Source organism: Salminus brasiliensis, chromosome 7, assembly GCF_030463535.1.
Source record: "Salminus brasiliensis chromosome 7, fSalBra1.hap2, whole genome shotgun sequence".
NCBI lineage: Eukaryota > Metazoa > Chordata > Actinopteri > Characiformes > Bryconidae > Salminus > Salminus brasiliensis.
The window spans coordinates 34,824,874-34,846,618 of record NC_132884.1 but is presented as its reverse complement, the minus strand read 5'-3'; the positions used below and the strand labels follow the sequence as shown (position 1 = coordinate 34,846,618).

The following is a 21,745-nucleotide window of genomic DNA, read 5'->3' as shown; positions in this document are numbered from 1 at the left end:
GAATAGTAATATAAAGAATAACAAATGGAGGTAATACAATCGTAATGGGCCACCAAGCCTTCCACTTTGGCAGTGATGGTGTGTGTGTGTGTGCGCGCGTGTGTGTGCGTGTGCATATGTGTGTGATTATGCATGGTGCGTTGCCTCAACTGGCCTGATTACCTGTCAGCATGTGCTTGGGTCCTGACAGGAGCTTCGCAACTCTCTCTCCCTTGCACACTTGCGCGCGCACACATATACACATATATACACACACACACACACCAGGTGGAGCTTTTAGATATTCATGCCAGTGTGTGTATGTGTGTGTGGCGGCTTAGTGCCCCTACCAGGCTGTCTAGTCTAGTGGTTTCACTAAAGGAATGCAGACAGGGAAGAGGGCTGGAATATATCCTTTATTGAGGGGCTGAATGGTTCATCATGGCTATAGATCTGTTTCTGGGTGCGCGTGCGCGCGAGTGAACACTTCTCTATGGGTACTCATCTGTGCGAAGGACAGGAGAGATTGCTGCTAGATAGCATGTATTATTCTCGCTACACTGACTCCAGCCACCAATTCTCACACATAATGCCCCTCAAATGAGGCAGCCACAAACTTAGGGATATTTCTGAAGACTCATCTATTGCTTCATAGGAGAACATATTGCTGTTTTGTTGTCAAATGGCTCACAAATCTCGCAACGTGAAGCATGTGATAAGAATCGCAGGCCATAAGTAATTGGACGCTGACGCAAATGCTCCTTTTGGCTCCAGCGCACTGGATTTGAAATGAAACAGTGACTATAAATGTCAGTCTAATTTGAGATGCTCCTCCAGTTTCAATGGACCATAAGTAATCGGACAATAGTCTGCTCACTTGTGTCTTAGCCAGTTGTGCGTTGTTGTATCATTAGTCGCGCGAGCCAGCTAACGACAGGTATAGAGCTAATTCTAGATGTGGCTTTTGCAACCAGTGTGTGTTACAGATACTCATTGTGAGGACCATGGAGGTGTCGAAATACATCATGAAGAATAAAAATATTTTTTGTTAAAAATGATACATGGTATAAAAAATGGGGGGTGGGAAAATCTCTGCGTAAAGTATTATTTTGGTACTTCAATTACAATTAAAACAGAACTACAATTGAAATAGATCTAATCAATTACAATTGAAATAGAATTTTAGCAGAAAACTTAATTACTCTGTTAGTGGTTCAGCTGTCTAGTGCACTATCAAATCCCCAGCCATACTGCTTTACCATCAGCAGCCGGGGTCAGGTGTGTTGACTGCCTGGCAATGCTGCATCGGCGGCAGTTTGAAAAAGAGGTGGTGGCTGGCTTTGCATGTATCAGAGGAGACTTGTGTTGAGTGTCATAGTGCAGCTATGAGCAGGTGGATTAATTGGCAGTACCAAATTGGGAGAAAAAAGGGGAATATTTAAATATTTGATAAAGAATGAAAAACACGTATCCTACAGTTTTCACCATGGCTTGAACCCTGTGGATGTTCTGTCCACTGTGTAAATCATTCTGAATGTATGGACCAATAGAAATGCTCTAAATCACTTGGTATAAGCTATTATTTTATATTGACTTCCATTCAAATCTAAGGACAATTTTGCCTTCACCATTTTGGAGATACATGTTTTTCATTGGAATAATGTCTGCTGTCTGGAATAGAGAGCGTTTTTTGAGGTTTTGAGGTCTACACAGATCACCCAATATAGATGGAAATAACCTCAAAAAAGAAGTTGACCTTCTGCAACCCCATAGTCCTCGTTTCACAGACCCCAAACAACTGCCCGGTTACTTACAGGCTAAAGTGCTTTGTTTATTTAAACTCTGTTCATGTTTGAACTGTGGGTTTCCAGGATATCTTCAGTGGAAGTCGTAATTGTTGGGAATTCTTGCACACTCCTCATGAGCATGCTTGTCGTCGTTGCAGGGGGAGGGTTGTGTGCTTCTGTATGCTAGTAAACAGCACTTCATCATAGCGTGCAGTAATGTTATTTTCTACTCCTCCTTTATGGATAATATATGACCCTCTGCAAACTTCTAAGCGTAGAAATTGTCTTTATTTGTTCTTTGAGAAATATCCTGGAGCTACAATTTTACGCATGCATTCTCTAAGTGTGTGTGGCATGTTGAACATGCATGCTGCTGTCGTGGAAATATGACTTTAATATTCTAAAAGCTTTCTACTCTCTAGAAGACTGAATATGGATTGGCTAGGGTTGAGGTTGCTGTTGTCTTACGTAAAAAAAAAAAAAAGGTTCACAAGCACACACAGCAGAGATGGGAAGTGATACCGCAGAGGAGTGTGCGTATGTATTTGTGTGTGCGTGTTTGTATGTGCCCTCAGAGTCTCAGAGAGGACCTTTAAAAGTCAGGCCCTTCCTTCTTCAGCTTCTCGTAGTCTGTAGTGACGGCCACCAACTGTGAAGAGAGGGAGAGGAGAATACATTTAAATCTGCTTAGCTTAAATTAAGACCATCAGGCTGGCAGAGGTGAGAAACCAACACACACACACATGTATGTATTGTCTGTCTGCTCATCCCAGCCCAGCCCACCCTTACACTTAGCATGAAATCACATTTCCCGCTGCATCACCCTTAGCATGTTGGGGTCACGGCTTCCAAACAAGCCCCCCAACCCACTTCACCACTCTCCACCCCACTCTAGTAGATGCAGTTTCCTGTCTGCATAGATTATTTTCCTTCTGCATATTTTCATTGATCTCCCGGCTGCCCCAAAACACACACTCATGTGAGCACACACACACACACACACACACACACACACACACTCACACAGACTTATTACTGTGAGGATGGAATGTGGATGTGGTTGAGAATTAAACATACTGCGTTGTAACCTTTTTATAAGCCTCGGCCTATGTGTTCACATCCATATCCACCAACCACATCACCCCTCCCCACACGGACACGTGCGCACACACACACACACACACACACACACAAAATGCATGCATTTCTTTTGGGTATTTCTGTAATTTCTCGTTCCATTTGCTGTCTGTGTTTCCTGTTTTTCTTCTCTCAGCTGTTCGGAATGCCGCTCTCGGTCGGCATGTTCTGTTATTCAAAACGGGAACAAAATGTTCACCTGCCGCGTCCTGAATTATTCTCTCTGAAGAGTCATTAACGAGCAGAAACACACTTTCAGCAATGCTCCACAGCCAGGCTACCAGAGAGGGGATCCCAACCGCAGCTAGCACAGTTACAGTTTGACAGGCGCTGAATTTTAAGGACTGTCTGAGTTCTCAAGATTTTACTTTTCATGCCAGAATTTGGGATTTTCTTTATTCATAACACTGTAGATTCATTCTGACGGTGCCTACTCTGAGACCTAACGTACAGCACACTCCTGTAATGCACTGCTTTAAGCCAGAAACATGCTCAACACAAGTATGCAAACACAAATTCCAGCACCCAGCCCTGCAAACTCAATGTGCGTTCTTATCTGAGGGAACCAGGAAGGTCCCTCAGATCTTCCAGATCTTCTCTTTTAGTTCCACAAAAAAAAAAAAAACGTTGGTGATGCTGCTTTTAGCCACTACGCTCCAAAATGCTGGAACAACCTTCCAACCAATGTGAGAGGAGCTCAAAACATTGAAATCTTTCATTTTGTTTATTTTTTGTTTTATTATTTAACTTTCATCATCTTAATTATTCATCTTTTATTTTTATATTAAATTATATCATTTATATTATATTAATTATACTATTGTTTTATATATAAATTATATTAAACTTTTTTTTTTATTCTTAAACTTTCTTTAATCACCTGTGAAACATCTTGAATTAAAATTTAGTTTGTCTGAAAGGTGCTATATAAATAAAGTTTGATTGACTGATTATGATACTGTGGCAGTTAAACACCTGGAGGCGATAGATGACAAATCTAAATAAAAACTGGTCTGGCATGATAGTTGACTGAAAAAAAGAATGCCGGAGGTACAAGGCAACTAGGCTGCCACTGTAGCGCCCCTTGTGGCAACGCTTAGAATGCAGCTCACACTTGTGTTACTATGTACCATGTGCGAAACCCAGTCTGCGTAGCTTCAAGCATATGCGCTCGCATTGTATTGCAAGTCCCTGGGGCCCTAAATCTGAGTTTTCTTTCTAATAAAGTTAATCTGGCTCCTCAGGGCCAAACGTCAATAAATAAACAATAAATTGCTGCATTTCACCAACATTGCTCTCCTCTCGATGAGTGGAATGGGTGGCCCTAAAAGTGGGTCAGGTTTACATTAGCATTCCCCTGACCAATCATAATACTAGCATGGCTTCCGCCTCTCTTCGAGTCTGAGCAACCTGGAGAGTTAAAGCTAAACAGTATTTAAAAAACAGTCTAGTGCAAAAATTCATTGAGGATCATTTCAAATGGTTCATTCATCATTCAAATTTGATACAATGTAAAGAACAACTTCCAGATCCACATCATGTCACAAAAGTGAAAAGATATTTCTAGCCAACATAGCAAGCACAATCAGAAACATTACAGACGTCAAACAGTGGAGATATATCAGCACAAACCACAATGCTGCAGAAGGCTGATGACCTTCTACACTCAAATACCTGGATTAATGGTTTTGTTCTGACAGTGAACACATATATGTACGTGTCTGAGCGTGAACACATACATATAAATATATAATATTTATAATATATAATACTTGGGTGTTCAATAAAGCGTTCAGCAAAGTTTAAAAAGAAAACATGCAGCAGAAATTTGATAAAACACTCCTCGAAAATCGTCAACGAGCACTTCTCTTTGATGCATGAAGCGGTGGGGCCTCCAGTCCATTTTGCCACCCAATTGGTAAAATTCTGCAGTAAAATAGAGTGATGAGTGGTGGATGTGAGAGATGACACACGCATGGCAGCTGCTCTCCCAATCACATCTCATGATTTTGCTTGCCAGGTTTAGCTTGCATTATCCCCCCTCTACCAAACTTCACAGTTCCACAGTGCAGCCACATGCAGGTAACATTCTCCTGGTATTCACCAAGCACAGCAATCTGTCTCTCCACAGAACATGTTTCCACAAACAGTAAAATACATCAAAACTGTGGAGAGACAGATTGCTGTGCTTGGCGAATACCAGTGAAGAAGGTTTTTGTGGGACAGCAACTTGGAACAGTTTTTTTAAGAACCATTTAATCATTCAGGTGCTTCTGAGAGTTGACGCGGTTCTATATAGAAGCCCTTTACCCTTAAAACATTCCTTTATATAGAATATCTGTTTTTATTTAGAATACTCCTTCCTATCATGGATTGCTATAGTTAGGTTGTGGTTTTCTGTGTCTAGATGAATGCGCTTCTCTGCAAATATCATGCTGGCTGAACCAGGAGCAGAAGGCATGACAGTTGTGTCGCCGCTGTCAGGCTGAAACTGATCTGAGCGCAGTCAGCAGGAGCTTTTACCTTGTACTGATAGGTGGGACTGAGGTTGTTCCATGGCTCTGGGTTATTCTTCCTGTCCCAGCTGACAGAATGAGGATAAGGCCAGGCCCGAGAGAGATAGAGAGAGACAAAGAAAGAGGGAGGGAGGAAGAGAGAATCAGAAAGAGGGTCAATTGGGAGCAGAAAAAGGGCAGAAAAATGGAGGAATGTTGGAATGGAGGGAAGAAACAGTGGGTGAAAACAGACAGGATAGGGATGGAGAGACGGGGAAAGACGTGAAGGGAGGAAGGCAGAGCAAAGAGAAGGAAAGTAATTATCACTGGAGTTGAAGGAGGGCAGTATTTTGGCAGAGTGCCACTTTTCATTAAACAAAGTTTGTTTCTCACAGAGAGAGAGAGAGAGAGAGAGAGAGCGCCCCACAGTAACAGAGCGGCAGGCCTGAACGCCCCCATGCGCTCAGACACACACAACAAAAGAGCAGCTTATAGCAGGGAGCATGGGGTTGAAATATGAAACGTTTGGCACCCAAGCCAATGACTTTTAACTGATTCTTAGCTATTATAGATATGAATGACTCAAGTAGGCCGTAAATGCATATCCTGAGTCACCAGTGACACACTAATGTATCTATTTCTTCAACTGGGGCTGTATTGAAGGATCTTACCTTTTGAAAAATAAAATGAGTGATAATTAGATATGACGAGGTTAACCTGCTGTAAAGCAAAGTCTTAATGATGGGCAAAACTAAACATATACAGAATTATTCTTTATATTTATTTGCCAAGTGGTAGAGTGCAGAAATCCAGATCGTTCCAAAGGGTTGATTTACTGCCTCACCCTTTCACCCTTTCTCTGATGTCTTACAGCTCTACAACAGTAAAACTGAAAACCTTTCAGTACCATCACCAGGCACTACAGTCACAACAGGTTTTGTGTTGGTAATGACATATTGTGGTAGTAATGAAATTTGAGGAGAAAAAGACCCAGGTCATGGGTGTCTTAACACTAGTATAGTATAAGATACTATACTTCAGATATGTGTAAATAATGTGAAATAATTCCCTTTTTTTGTAAAATATTACTGTAACAGAATAAATGGTAATGCTGTGATATAAATCGACTCAATGATTAGAAGCAGTAAAGTACATTACTCAGAAAATTACTCACATTTCCAGACATCAAAATGCCACTTCTCTCTCATGGTTATGACATAAACATGTGTTACCTTAAAAAACACTTTACAGACTGTTGCAGTAATGAAGGTACAGTTAGGGACGGTACTGTATTGTTCAAATATATACAGAAGCTGGATAAATATAAACATCCAAATAATTTATTCTGTATCTTACGTTGTTATAAAACACATAATTTTTCTATTAATTGATTTTTATCTTTTTGTTGGTGCAGAGACGTTTTATGGTCTGGGTTGGTTTTAAGGCCAAAGTATGAATATTTTGCTACTTAAAATATAAAATAAATGGAACTGGACATGAAATAAAGTATCTCTAACTCTAACTCTATTATAATATAGGGACAAAGAATGTCCCCTAAACGAATCACCCATATATAGATGAGCCAAACCATTCTAACTATAAAGTCATTATGGATGGAACGAATAATAGTGAATATAGTAGTGAACAACGATGCATGTAACGGTCTGGGGTGTTTTTAGACAGTAACTGAGAACAGTGAGTTCTGGTGGAAATGGTGGATGCAAGAGAAACGGTCAAGCCTGAAGACCTGAGCCATTCTGACAAGGACAAACATGACCTACAAAACTGCTTAAAATGGGCACATAAGCGCCTGGACTGAACCTTGAAACAATGGAAGGAAGCCGCCTGCTCAGTAGAGTCCTATTGTTTGTTTTACACCACTTGGATGGCCTGATGTGTTGACTGTTTTCTTGTGGGACTGTTTTTCTCTGGATCCATATCAGATTTACAGCATATCCACCTTGCAACTGACAAGCGTTAAAGGATCTGCTAATGTCGTGGAGCCAGATAACACCTTCATAAGTCAAACAAATGATGATTACCAGCATCTTAGGTGGGTGGTTTTATTGTTTTGGCTCATCTGCATATATATGTGACTGAATAAGCTATTTACAGCTCATGTATCAGTCTCTGGTCCTCATGGGTCATAATCTATTTTCATTTACATTCATTTTTAAACTGAAATGTCTTTAGTGTAGCCTTACAATTTCAATAATTTCAGTATATTCATAAATGTATACCAGTTTTCTGCAAAAGTTTGGGCACCCCTGTTGACAACTTTTGTTGACTTTCTTACTAATAGTAAGTGAACTAGTTTCACTTATGTAACAACCATTTCTGCATGTGTTTAAGCACATCTTTATGTTCTGAATTAAACATATTGATTATTGAAAAATTACATATTTATTACAATGTGCCATTACTTTTGCACAAACCACATTACAGTGTGTTAAATTAAGCAAATAAACAGTATTATGTTGTGTGTCTCTGTAGAGGAACAGCATTCCAAGACAAACTGTAGCACATCTGAGCAGTTTTGGTAGAGATGATTATCAGCATCTTAGGTGGGTGGTTTTATTGTTTGGGCTCATCTGTGTATATATATATATATATATATATATATATATATATATATATATATATATATATATATATATATATATATATGACTGAATAAGCTATTTACAGCTCATGTATCAGACTCTGGTCCTCATGGGTCACAGCAGTGTAGGCTTAAGCAATCTACTTAATTAAACACACCCGATTCAGATGATCTGTGTGTTAGAAAGGCCTGCTTGGTTTCAGAGTGTTAGATGAGGTAAAATGCTAATCTCTGCAGAGCTGCGGCCTGGAAGAAACACAGATTAACATGTGTGATTCACACATTAGTAGAATCCGAGCCAGTTTATGAGGAGCCTGGCCACTTTCTATGTCTCCCATTACACCAGAAACATGACTGCAAAACACTAGAGGGTGCACATGAGTGAGTGTACAGGGAAAGGGAATGAACTGAGCTAGAAATTACATAAAAGAAATTGTTTCAATTCAATTTCAAAATACACAACAAATGAGTAGGTATCTCAATACTTTTGACCATTTAGTGAATGTCAAACCATTTATGCAGGAACTGATTGGTTGTGATATATAAGAACACGCAGACTGCAACTCACCAGACATGAGGTCCTCGTGCCAGTCGGATCAGGTAGAGGGATGCTCCACCCGCACCCAGTATTATGAAGAAAAACTGAGGGATAAGCTGTAAACACAAAGAAAACATGGGAAGACATCATGTCAGATATCAGAACAGCAGCCAATTACTGCAGCATTATTAATACATTTGTCCAAAACATGTTACTAAGGCTTATGACTAACAGACGATATAGTAGTCACCCGCCACCAATGACATCATTGCTGTAATGCTAATTGGTAGTTATAAGATCCCATTCCCTATTAGCATTACAGCCATGACCTCACTGGTGGCGGATGACTACCATCCCCTGTTTATCATCCACCACCCGTGACGTCATGGCTGCAATGCTAATTGGTAGTTTAAGATTTCATTCACACATGTTCATGTTGAAAACTCCATTATTGCTTTAAAAAAATAAAGCTTACAAATTACAATAAGCAGCATACTGTTCGCCTACTGTAGACGTTTTTAAAATATGATTTTTGAGTTAGAATCCTGTAAGACTTCACAGTCAGTTGTACTTTCAGGCTGGTGGAATGTCAAACACAAGAAAAAATGTACCAAGACAGATAGGGTCCAGAATTCTGTCATATTTTACACCTGAAAATGCTTCCTTCAGGTAAAGAGCAGCGATTCTCACTGACAGAGACATTTTGACATGCAGGAGAGCTGCAAAAAACCCTGAGATGTGGCCTAAAAATGACCATGATATCTAGAAGATTGGTGAGACAGATAAACTCAAGATAGAAAATAAATAATTTGAAGACACTGCAATTGAAGCACACTGAGGTTTGTGGGCTCAGTGGTAAATGGATACAAATATATTTAATTAATAGATTAGAATTGATAATTGACAATTGACAGTCAGCTGAATGATCAAACTGATATCTGCAATTCCAATAACCAATTCTCACATAACGCTGCTTTAAAACGTCTATTTTCTCATATTTATTTCTAATATTAAACTGAAACATCTTTAGTGTAGCCTTAAATTTTTTATATTTTCAGTGGAGACTGTATATATACCACTTATATCAGTCTTATACAAAAGTTTGGGCACACATTTTGTTGACTTTCTAACTGATAGGAAGTGAACAGCTTTCACTTCTGTAAAGAAAACAAATGTTTCTGAATGTTTTAAAGCTCCAATCCTCTTTATTTTCTAAACTGAATGAATGCAGCATAAGTGCTGTGATATCACCAATATAACAGTAAACTACTCATTTAAAAAAATTATGCAATTTCAAATGTAGTTTTTAGCTACAAAGGAAAGAGTTCATGCATGTGTCACAGTAATATTATTTCATCTAATATAATATTTTAATTATTGTCATTATTTACTAATAACTCTAATAACTCTAATAACATCACTCTAATAAACTATTGGCATATTAGACAAGCAGAGGATACAGCTGTGTGCCTCTAAATGCTGTGTGTCCCAGTACAACAAGTAGTCTAGAAATGCCCTTGATTTGACCTCCCAAAACCAACAATTGCCAGTTCTGAATTTCTCTGCTTGACAACAAATGCACATGTAGATGCTCAAAGCATCTTTTGTATTTACTGCAGTGGAGTAAAAGTGAATTGCACTTCCTGTCTGTAGGGGGAGCCCAGGAGCAATAACATACCAAATCTCACATAACATTGCATTAATAAAACATCTAATCTATTTTTTCATATTCATGTTCATATTCATTTATACTATCCTTATGCAAAAGTTTGGGCACCCCTGCTAAAAAGATTTGTTGACTTTCTAACTGATAAGCAAACACCTTTCACTTATGTAACAACTGTTTCTGCATGTTGTTAAGCATAATACCAATTTATGTTCTGAAATGAACGTATTGATTATTGAAAAATTTCATTTATTACAATGTGCCATTAATTTTGCACAAACCAAATTGCAATGTGTTAAATTAAGCAAACAAAGAGCATTATGTTTTTGGGTGTGCAAAAGTGTGTCTCTGTAGAGGAACAGCATTCCAAGTCAAACTGTAGCACATTAGACTCTTCTCATTACCTATATCCATACATTTCCTTGTGTTTCCATTATATTGTCTACATCCAGTGTATAAATAAACACACACACACACACACACACATACACACTCACTCTGACGTGGTTGTTATTCCTCCCTGTCTCTCCCTGATTCATATGTATAAGAGAGAGAGATATTGTGGGGTGTGTGTCAGGCTGGGTTGAGCGGGCAAGGACGCAGCAAATAGAGAGACGTGTGTGTGTGTGTGTCTGTGTGTGTCTGTGTATGTGTGTGTGTTCCAGCCTGCACCCGCTGCCTGTCAGACTGAGTGACAGGATCATAGACACTCTTCAGGGAGACCTGTGAGTGGGCGTGTGTCTGTCTGTGGGTGTGTGTCTGTGCAGTCGATGACAGGGATTAGAATATAAATACATAGTAAGGGTAAATGGGGAAAAATCAGTTCAAATGCCAGGGAGGGAAAGAGAGAGGGAGAGAGAAAGAGAGAGAGAGCTTAGCCTTGAGCTGTCAAAACTTTACGTCCTATAGCAGGCATTTACATAATCCCCAAAGGGGCTTTCAGGACGATATTCACATTAGCTTATCAAGTGTTTAAAATGGCCTTAAATGGCTGTAGCCTGTTGTGTGGGGGGGCTTAAACTGCTCTCATCTCCTCTCAGGTCATATCTGTGATGGACACATTCTGGTCCTCATCGTTTAATATGATTGATTTCGCACTGTAAGCTGAGGTGGTTAGTGTGAGTTTCTTTGAATGCCGTTTGGGATACCGGGGGCTGCACCTTTGTCTAGCCTGCCAGCCGCATGGAAGTCCAAGATTGGAGTCTCCCACTGGGTGACTGTCACATGTACAGACCCACCGGAGGGTCAGAGGGGCTAATCCTCATGGATATTAACACTGCAAAGGGATAAGTTCTTCATGTTTTACTGGTCCTGTTACATTACTGTCTAGGCTCTGATTACATGGGAGGCCAGATAGGCAACATTAGGGGACAGTGTCCTGGACAAAGATCAGGAAGGAATCAATCAATTGATCAAACTAATCAGCAATCAGCCAATCAATAGAACTTTAACTGTCCCAGAGAGCAGGTTACATTAGTCACCACCATGAGTTTTCAACAGAAACTACTAAACTAAAAGTCACATAATGCAGCAATTCTATCTTCAATTAACAACATTAAAATCCTTTTGATGGTACACTGACTGTAATAGGAAGACTGGCATGACTGTTATTGCCCCTCTTGGCCCGGCACACCACAACTTTAGAGTGTGCATGAGACTACACTACATAACGCTGCATAACCCAGGTCATATTTGTGTAAAATTCTGTAATATTACTTTACACCTCAGTCCACATGCTTCTTTCACTTCAGATGAAGTTCTGTATCTTAGCTTGTCAACATATGCATGTTTATAGCTGTCTATAAAATGTGGATCCTAGAACAATTTTAAGTACATTCTCTGACTGTAGGGGGAGCCCAGGTGAGCCCAAGAAATACCAATTCTTGCATAATGCTGCTTTAAGTTGAACTGCCCTTCATTATTAAACTTCAAATCCAGTAAAAGAAAATTACTTCCTAACACATTAGATTTTATACTGTTTGTTTAATCTTTGGATTAATGTCTTGATGAAAAGTACTATGTTTTAAGGACCAATCTGCATTCCTATCCTGGACTACTGCTGGTTCCACACCTTTCAAACTGGGTAATTAATAAGTCACCATGAGCTTTCACCTCTCGGCAAGTATTCTTACTCAGCATTGACAGTGTTTATGTAGCAGCTCAGGGAGAATAATCAAACAAGATGTATGTAATTCCTAAATGGCAGCATGAAATGATGATATAGAATTAATATCTATAATACATATTTTTTTCAAAAGTGTCAATAACATCTCAAGGCAGACAACTTCACAGACAATGACTTCACAGATTGTTGCAGTACATTACATATTTTATTAATAATGTATAATTTCATGTACAAATACATGAAATATAGAACTGGATACACGCACACACTATCTATATCTGGTCACTTCATGCCACTAATTTATGGATTGTATCCTGATACATCCTTGTCCTTGATCCTGCATTTACACTTGGTATTTGGTGCACTTGGTCACTGGTTAGTCGGATATGATCGCAGTGTGAGATGGAATATGTAAATTTGCTCAATGTGTAGCAATTATTACTGGTGTTACGGTTGTACAGGGAGAAATATAAGTTGTTGGATCCAACAACAACCAAGAGAGAGAGATAGATGTGTTTACACAGCTATAGCATCTCAAAGTGGCTCAAATGTGTCAGACCACCTCCTAAGGTAGTTTGACTGATTGGATTTGTATCTGGGGTTAAATGAGTCTTAGGTGTGTTTATGCTTGCAGTTTTATGTAGCTTGGCCTTAAGACAGACATTTTAAAAAAAGAGGTGAATATGAATTTCCTACACACCAGAGAAGATGGTGAAAGAAACAGGTGCTAGGCTAAAAGCAGAAGAGAACAGAACACTGCAAGAACACTGAGAGGACAGCAATACCATCTGGTATTCATTGTGGTGCTGTAAGCCAGCGTATTGATTTTTACACAAGCCTACAATATTAAAGCAAAACAACAGGGTAGTAAACACACTTACTATTTATAACATAACATGAATAATCAATCAATGCATTCTTTGACACATTTAAGTAAAGCTATTGTCCCACATGTGTTTGTATCCATCCTCACACTGTGAAAAGATGGCTGTGGACCTGAAAGGATGTGGAGCTGATCAAGCTCTAAATTAGAAAAGCAAAGAACCAAAGAAATTGGCACTGAAACATCCTGAAACTGGATATTTGAGATGTATGGAATGGGTTTTGGATTGTAAATTTATAACTGGGATGATTTGAAAGGTGAGAAGTTGAAAATACTATAGCATGTATGACTGAAATTTCCCTTTGGATTTCTGCAGAAAAACTGATGGTGAGTCTGTTAAAAAGAACGAAAGCTGGAATGGAGAGAGATGAACTGACTGACTCCTAATCTGTGTGTGTGCACAGCATCTGGTGTTACATCTGGTCCTGACCTCAAACTCCTCTTAAGCAGAACAGGCCAACTTTATTTATTTATTTATTTATTATTTAAATTAATGGTGTAAACTGACTGTGAGGTTGGAGCTTTTATGGTTTTTAGGTGAACATTTGGATTAAACATGCTTCTACACCCCCTCTGTGTTCAGAAACTGGGCCTCAGCTAAACGCTGCAGAGATGTTGCAGCCATGCTCACATGATCGGCCTGACTGATGTAGGCTGCGGGCAGTGGATAATGCATTGCGCTTCAGTGCTGTTCGGTGCTTCACTCTGATTATATAACAATGTCACTTTTGGCTGCTTTTGGTTGCCTGCCAACAAGAATTTAGGTCACCACAAACTGATTTTCAGAAACGTGGCAGCTGTTCAAGGAACACACATTAAGGATGATTTTTGTGTTGTCAGCCTTTTTTGTGAGAATTGATTTAAAGGGACATACTTAAAACTATAAAAACAGATGCAACTCAGAGAAGTTACTGAATGTCTGTTTATTCCAGTTTAAATATTCATCTCATGGAGAAATTACAAATAATAATAATAATATAACATTCATATCTGCATACTGGCATCTTTATTTTAATATTATGTTAGATCATAAAACCCCACTCTTAAACTCGAAGCCGGTATTTGGTCAGGCATATCATTGGAACAATCAGCAGGACCTACCTCTTCTGAAGATAGATAAGTGGATAAACAGACAGACAGACAGACAGACAGACAGACGGATAGATAGATAGACAGACAGACAGACAGACAGACAGACGGATAGATAGATAGACAGACAGACAGACGGATAGATAGATAGACAGACAGACAGACATACGGAGATAGACAGTACAAGTGCATCTACTATATATAAGGTTATTTATATAAGGTTTTACATTTACAATTACAATACAATTTTACATTCTATTTCTGTCAAATGCAATGTATATTCTTATCATATAAAGCATTGTTACATTTATTTACTTAACTAGTAAACTAGTTAACTAGTATTATCTTACATTTATTTTTTTAACAAAACCAGTGCAAAATGACACTGTTCAGAGTAAATAGTGTTGGTGTGAGGAACAGTACCACAAACTAGTGGCTGCACAACAAAGAACTATTTTAATGTCCTTGATAAAATATTTACTTACATTTTTTGTATTTATATTTTTACCTTACTATTTTACTATTACTATCTACTATTTTAAGTACAAATTTCCCTTTTACATGTCAAACAAATCAGGACAAAAACATGGTCATTTCCTTTAAACCTTTTAAACCTTCATGGGAGTTGTCTTTAAGAGAGTTCTGAATAGAAAGACCATCAGCATCTCATCTATACACTGCTTTACTCTACATCAGACAGGTATTTCAAATAGAATAATGAAATATTACTTACTCCTGGATGCTTCTTTGCTTGCTGATAAATTCTTTTAAGCATCATGAGCTCGGAAATCAGAGTAGACCGAAACCAAAAAAGCCACAAAATGAAAATTGTTCTTTAAAACACACTAAACACACTAAACTGTGGCCATAAAACGTTGACACTGACTGAACACATTGTTGCTTGTCCCTTCAAATTAGAGATAGAGAGAGAGAGAGAGAGAGAGATAGAGAGAGAGAGGGTTTCTTGTCCTCCATGTCTCAGTAAGGGGGTCAGTGTGTGTGAGTGTAGGGAGGGGGCCGTTATCTAATCATTATAATCGCAGCTGGCATCCTCGGGCTGACCTCATCAGCTGTACGTTTCCACTGCAGTCCGGCTAACTCTAACATTCACGATTGTCCTCCACTGTGCACCGCCAGCAGAGATGCAGCCAGAGAGAGATAGTAGCTATATGTGATATACAGACTGAATGAGCATTCATTCAGCCAAACTCATGCTGGGTCAGAGTCTTACCTAACTGATGCAGTAAGCTACTGTACATGTCCGTTGTTGTGCAGTTGTGTGTATGATATCAATAAGGAAATTAGAGTTGCTTGTGACCTGTGAAATATCCTCTAGCTGAATACAGGGGCCTTTATTTGACTATATTGACTGTCATTGATAGCCATTAAATGGTATATGCTGCTCAGTGGCGCAATACTTTGCATTGTAAATGATGTATTGAGATTAATTGAGGTTGAACTGACCGTAAAGCTGGGGCAGTTTCTCCTCTTATCACTTCAGCTTAGTGTCTATGAAATATCAATACACAGTAAATTGCAGTTATTTGCGATTGACTAAATCTACTGGCTTTTTTATTATTATTGACTGTCATTGACGGTGATTATAGATTCCAGTCATGGTAGACAACCCTTCATTCTAATTCACTCTCACTGAGACACACACACTTTGGTTTTTGCTGCGTCTGGTTGTTTGAAAGTGTGTGCCGAGGGAAGTGATGCACCTGTATTTGCCCCTTGACCTGAGGGAAATATCCATGCTGTTTGATTGATAGAGGAAGCAGTGAGGTCAGACATTCACCTCCTCCGGCATCAGCCTCAGTATCGAAAGCACTTACCTCTAAAGCTCTGACGTCCTTAACGAGACCATCATGTAATTACCAAGTGTTTGATGCAATTAACATTAGCGTGCCAGGGCAGGACAGCTGCTTGTCATTAGATACTTCTCTGTGACACTTAGAATTACTCTTAATTACCTCACAGGTAAGGCTTTGGCCAGGCTGCCACAAAACCAAACCCAACCCACCTGTCTGTTTACTGCAATTAAGAGAGTATTGGCAAAATTCATGTTTGTATTTCATTCATAATCCAGCATTCTGTCATTAGAAGAACAGTGTGGTAAACAAAAGTAATGCTAATAAACATCCACTTAGGCCATAAATAGACAAATGTGAGTCATACAGGCTCAAATACCTCATAAGCGAGTCTACTAAAGGTTGCTGAAGAACGCATGTTGATGCTTTAGACATGCAGCAGCACAGTGTTAACTGGACGGTTTTATAATTCCATTACTTGTTAACCACACTGATCTCCTAGCTCCAGTGCAAAATGAAAAGAACAAACGTCATACACCAAGCAATATCATTCGGGCTAAGGGGATAGTTTTTATTAAACTTTATATTTTCGTTATAATTTGTTTATTTGTTCCTTGAGGTCCACTTATGATATAATTTGGTTTTATGTATCAAAAACACACATAATTCCACCAATTTCCTTTTATCCCACTTTATCAGGTAATTTTGGAACATTTTAATGGTCCATTCATTAGAAAAAGCTCACACACCGTAGAGGAGAGTTGGCATTTGTAAGTGACAAATACAAACAGAAAAGGCAGAGGTACATGCCTAAAAATCATGTTGATATAATAATGTTCTACAGTAAAATGAGCAGAGTGAAAGGTATACTTGAGAAATGTACTACAATACTTGAGGATTAATTTGGAATATGTGTATTTGACTTAAGTTTTAAAATGGAATACCTGTACTTTCATTAAATGACTTTTAATAGATAAAAACATACTTTTATTAATTTTCATTTAGATGTTTTAAAGTAAAAGGTGTGAATAAACACGTGGTATGAAAAACACAACTATGGTGACATTTTGTTGTTTAAAGAATAAAACTTCCAGATTTCTCCTGGATGCCCCCAGCCCAGCCAGCACATGGATATGTTGGATATGTTAATTCCATTACCAGCTCACCTCACTTAACACTATTAGGCACCTCAAAGCACTCATTGTAGATCTCAAAATACCTGTTACAAACCTTATAGTACCATTACAAACTTTTACATACTGTTACAATTTTTACAGTACTCACTGCAAACCTCAACACACCCATTACAACCTTTATAGTACTCATAAACCTTGACATACCAATTACAAACTTAACAGTACTTATAACAAATCTTGACATAGCATTACAAACTTTACAGTACTCCTAAATCTTGACATACCCATTACAAACTTTACAGTACTCATAACAAACCTTGACTTTAACGTTTTCATACCACCTCAAAATCCATTATTTCAGTGAGGCTTTTCATTAAAGGGCCATATATATATATATATATATATATATATATATATATATATATATATATATATACAAGATGTCACCATAGTTGTATTTTTCATATACAGTAGCACTCTCCCGTTTATTCACATTGATCAGTGGGGGTGTGGGGATTAGTACACAACAATGGGTCAGCAGTCTACAGCAGTCTATCGATTCTAAAGGCTATTTTCCTGGATCTGTTGGTTTTGTTTTGAGTGGCATACACACACACATGTTCATGAGGTCCTGCAGAGGTTTAAGACTCCTAAGCACATTATTTGAACTGAAGAACAGAGCTTGGTTCCAGATGTCCAGCCAGCACAGCATGGATGTGTTCAATTCCATCAGCAGCAGCAGCAGCTCACCTGATTTACCATCATTAAGCTCTGATTTACAAAACCAGGACTATAAAAATAATCTTAGACTCTAGACTCCCGTGAGGAGAACTTTGGAGATGTTTTAATGAATACAATGATGGAAAACCATGGCTTTCTGTGTGACTATTGTTTGTATATATATATATATATAGTTTAGTCTTTATTGTGTGCAGGCTTTTAAAAAAGGGAATCTGTAGTGTAAGTGAGGGGACATGTCCTTCTCCCAGTTCCTGTGCATTTCTCATCCAGGCTGATTCTGAGCGGGTGTTTGGGTGATCCACGGAATGAGATGCATTAAGGTAGGAGAGGAAAACCAAAAATGCACCTGCTTCCCACGTCCAGCTCTGCTTATACATCCACACACACACACACACACACACACACACACACACACACACACACACACACACAATAGCTATTGTTCCCTAAAGGATTGTGCTCATCTGTTCAATAGCGGTCTGCTGCAAATATAAATGTTTTTTCTTCTGCTTCTTCTTTCGGTCTCTGAATCCGTCACCAGGAAGGTCAACACACTGCTCTCAGACATGCTCCTCTGTTCCAATGGAACCGGCTGTACATCAGCATGACCTCCAGTCCCCATGGCAACACCAGGGGTCGCGGCCCTTTCTGTGGTTAGAAACACATTAGATGACCTCAGACGCGAGACACGCATAAATGTTGGAGCAGGAGCGTGCGTGTGTGTACATTAGACGACCTCACACAAAACCCCCCATAAATGTTGAAGCAGGTGAGCATTGGTGCTTCAGATGGTGTGTGTGTGTGTGTGTGTGTGTGTGTGTGTGTGTAAGAAAGAGGGTTTGCTTTAGTGTGAAAATGCAACACTTTCATTCAAGCAGCAATGATAGAATAAAAATCTATCTCTGTCTCTCTCAGCTTTCTCCCTTTCTTTTATTTTCTTTAGCTTTTCCTGTCTGTATCTCTCTTTCCCCCCCCCCCTTCTCGTTCCCTCTCTCTCTCTCTCTCTCAGCTTTCTCTCAGTTTCTTTTTTCCATTGCGATAGCATGTAGACTCAACATAGCTACCATGGCATCGGCCAACATTGCTACCGCGGTGTTAGTACACCAGCCAGCAACCTCGCCAGCATCGCTACCACAAGGTTGGCATTGCAACCGCAGCATCCACCAGCCTCACCCAGCATTGGTGCCGGCCTCAACCAGCATCACTACTGCAGCATTAGCATATTTACCCTGGTGTTAGCAACGCTACCACGGCATTAATCACATCTTCAAGACTTCTTCATGAGGTCCTGGACCCTTCACATCTAAAAACTAGTAAATATGTGGTCTTAAGGCAGCTCTAAGGTCAAGGCTCTGCCCTGGCAGGGTCTCAGGAAATGCTACATGAAACATTATAGATGTCTTTTTCCAAAACCCCATTGTTCGATTCTATGCGGCCAATGGCGGTCCAGCAAATCTAGGTTTGCCTGTTGGTTTGTTTCTTTAATTCTCAGCTTTCTGTCTGTCTGTTTCTCTATTTCTCTGTCTGTTTTTTTTTATTTTTTCACTTGTTCGCTCTCTCTCTCTTTTTCTCCTTGCAATTCCAAATGGCCACGTTGGAGGCTGTTACTATGGCGATCTTCAAACACAGGGAGTACTCCATGTGATGTTATTTGCATAAACAAGATGTTTTTCTTAAAATTAAGAGGAGTAATGAATTCTTTGAAATTCCAACTTTATCCTGAGCAGAAGGACTGCAAGGCCCATTCAGGACAAACCCAAATGGCTTCTTAAATGCAGCTGTTAATCAACATCTGTAGAACGAGTCTTGTGTTTTTGATCAAAGGTGGTTGAGTGATTCAGTGCTGTTAGTAACAGGTATAAAGTTGTGATTTTGTTCACGCTGTACTTGGATGATACCTTATAGCTTATTATAAAATGCTAATATTATTTAAGGACACTTTTTGGAAACTCCTATTTAGGGTTTGGGTAAAGATTAGGATTTGGGTTGTGATTAGTGTGGCGCAACAGATAACACCACTCCCACACCATGTGGAAGACGAGCTCGATTCCCAGTCTGACTGTGCTGCGCTACACCAATATGAGTCCTTGGGCAAGACTCCTAACACTACATTGGCCCACCTTTGTAATAGGAGTAACCTTCTAAGTCACTCTGGATAAGAGCGTCAGATAAATGCCATGAAGGAATGAATGAATGAATGAATGAATGTAAGGTAAATCAGGTCTTACATACAACAGATTAATTTACACTACACTAAGACAGGGTGGTTGCCTTGTCATGAAAAATCTTTAAACTCTTCGTCTTCAGATTTGGTGACTGAACCAGCTCAGTATTATTATGGCTCATTATGGCTGTGGTCAAGACCACTCTTCTTGATTCCAAGACAAGTCCAAGACTATGACTTACTAAGTAAAGACGTTGAAAGGAGAGTAAGCGAATCCACTTCCAGACTCGACTTAGCCTGAACAAGTCCTACCTGCTTAAACTGCTTTAATCAATCTCAGCCAACATGCATTCACCCTGGTAAGATTCACACTGGGTCTGGGGCCTTCCTGATATCACTAAGTGCAAGGCAGGAATACCCCCGGACAGGGCACTAGTCCATCGCAAGGTAACACACACACACCTAGGGACAATTTAGCATTGCCAATCCACCCGCCAGAATACTTTTGGGGTGGTGGCAAGAAACCGGAGCACCTGAAAGAAACCGACATGGACAAGGAAAGAACACGCCAAACTCCTCACAGACAGTGACTAGAGAGGATCAAATCCACAGCCAGGCCCCTGGAGCTGTACATGTGGCACACACACTACCTGTGGCACCACCATGATGCCCCTCAGAAAAGATCAGAAGAAGGCCAAGATCGAAGACCAAGTCCAAGACAAGTCTGAAACGATGGAGGAACTGTCTGGATTGAGTCTGTACTCAACCTGAGAAGGGTATTTGGGCAGTAAAAATGTATTTCATTTGTAAGAGCATTTTCAACAGCCACCCACTGACCTTCTTCATCATAGTTCACCAGACTGCACCTTATCTGAATTCTTAGAAATTGAGAATTGAAACACTTACAAATGTGATCTCATTATTAAACACTACTAACTGTCCTCAATACATTATACCAACAAAATGTTTGAACCAGCCTTCAGCCTTTACTGTCAAAAGACATTTTTAACATTGTCAATCAGTCACTTAAACAGGGAATCTACCCACAGACTCTCAAAACAGCATTTATCAAGTCTCTTCTAAAAAAGAATAAAGAGGACCCTGCTAACCTCAAGAATTACAGATCAATCTCTAATAATACCATTTTATGAAAGATTTTTGAGAAGGTATTCTCCCTTCAACTTCAATGTCTTTAAATAGTAATGAACTAAATGTGACCTTTCAGTCTGGCTTTAGAGCTCATCACGGCACAAACTGTCTATAATAGTTCTTCTTGATCTCAGCGTTACATTCAACACAGTAGACAACTGTATACTGTTAAGTCTGGTTCCAGTCATAGCTGATCTGTGGTGAGTACTATGTCACATTTGGTGAAAATGCCTCTAAACACTATGTGCTCTTCTGTGGTGTCCCCCAGGGCTCTATTTTAGGACCAGCACTTTTTCATCTTTATATGCTTCCGTTGGCCAGAGTTGTCAGTAAATACTCGTTCCACGAGTATGCAGATGACTCACAATTATGTATGTCTCTATCTACTGATCCCTGGGGTGCTATTAACTTGCTCTTTCGCTGTCTAAAATATATCAAACCCT

At 39.4% G+C, this 21,745-nt stretch overlaps 1 protein-coding gene across 1 annotated transcript; it reads right to left on the bottom strand.

Annotated features, from left to right (window-relative positions):
- Positions 1–375: 375 nt before the first annotated feature.
- LOC140560345 (NADH dehydrogenase [ubiquinone] 1 alpha subcomplex subunit 4-like 2) lies at positions 376–15,283 on the bottom strand. The gene is made up of 4 exons (XM_072684742.1): positions 15,035–15,283; positions 8,569–8,654; positions 5,427–5,487; positions 376–2,415 (listed from the first exon to the last, which is right to left on the bottom strand). The coding sequence occupies exons 1-4, from the start codon at positions 15,077–15,079 to the stop codon at positions 2,359–2,361; spliced, it is 249 nt and encodes an 82-aa protein (XP_072540843.1). The 5' UTR covers positions 15,080–15,283; the 3' UTR covers positions 376–2,358.
- Positions 15,284–21,745: the final 6,462 nt, after the last annotated feature.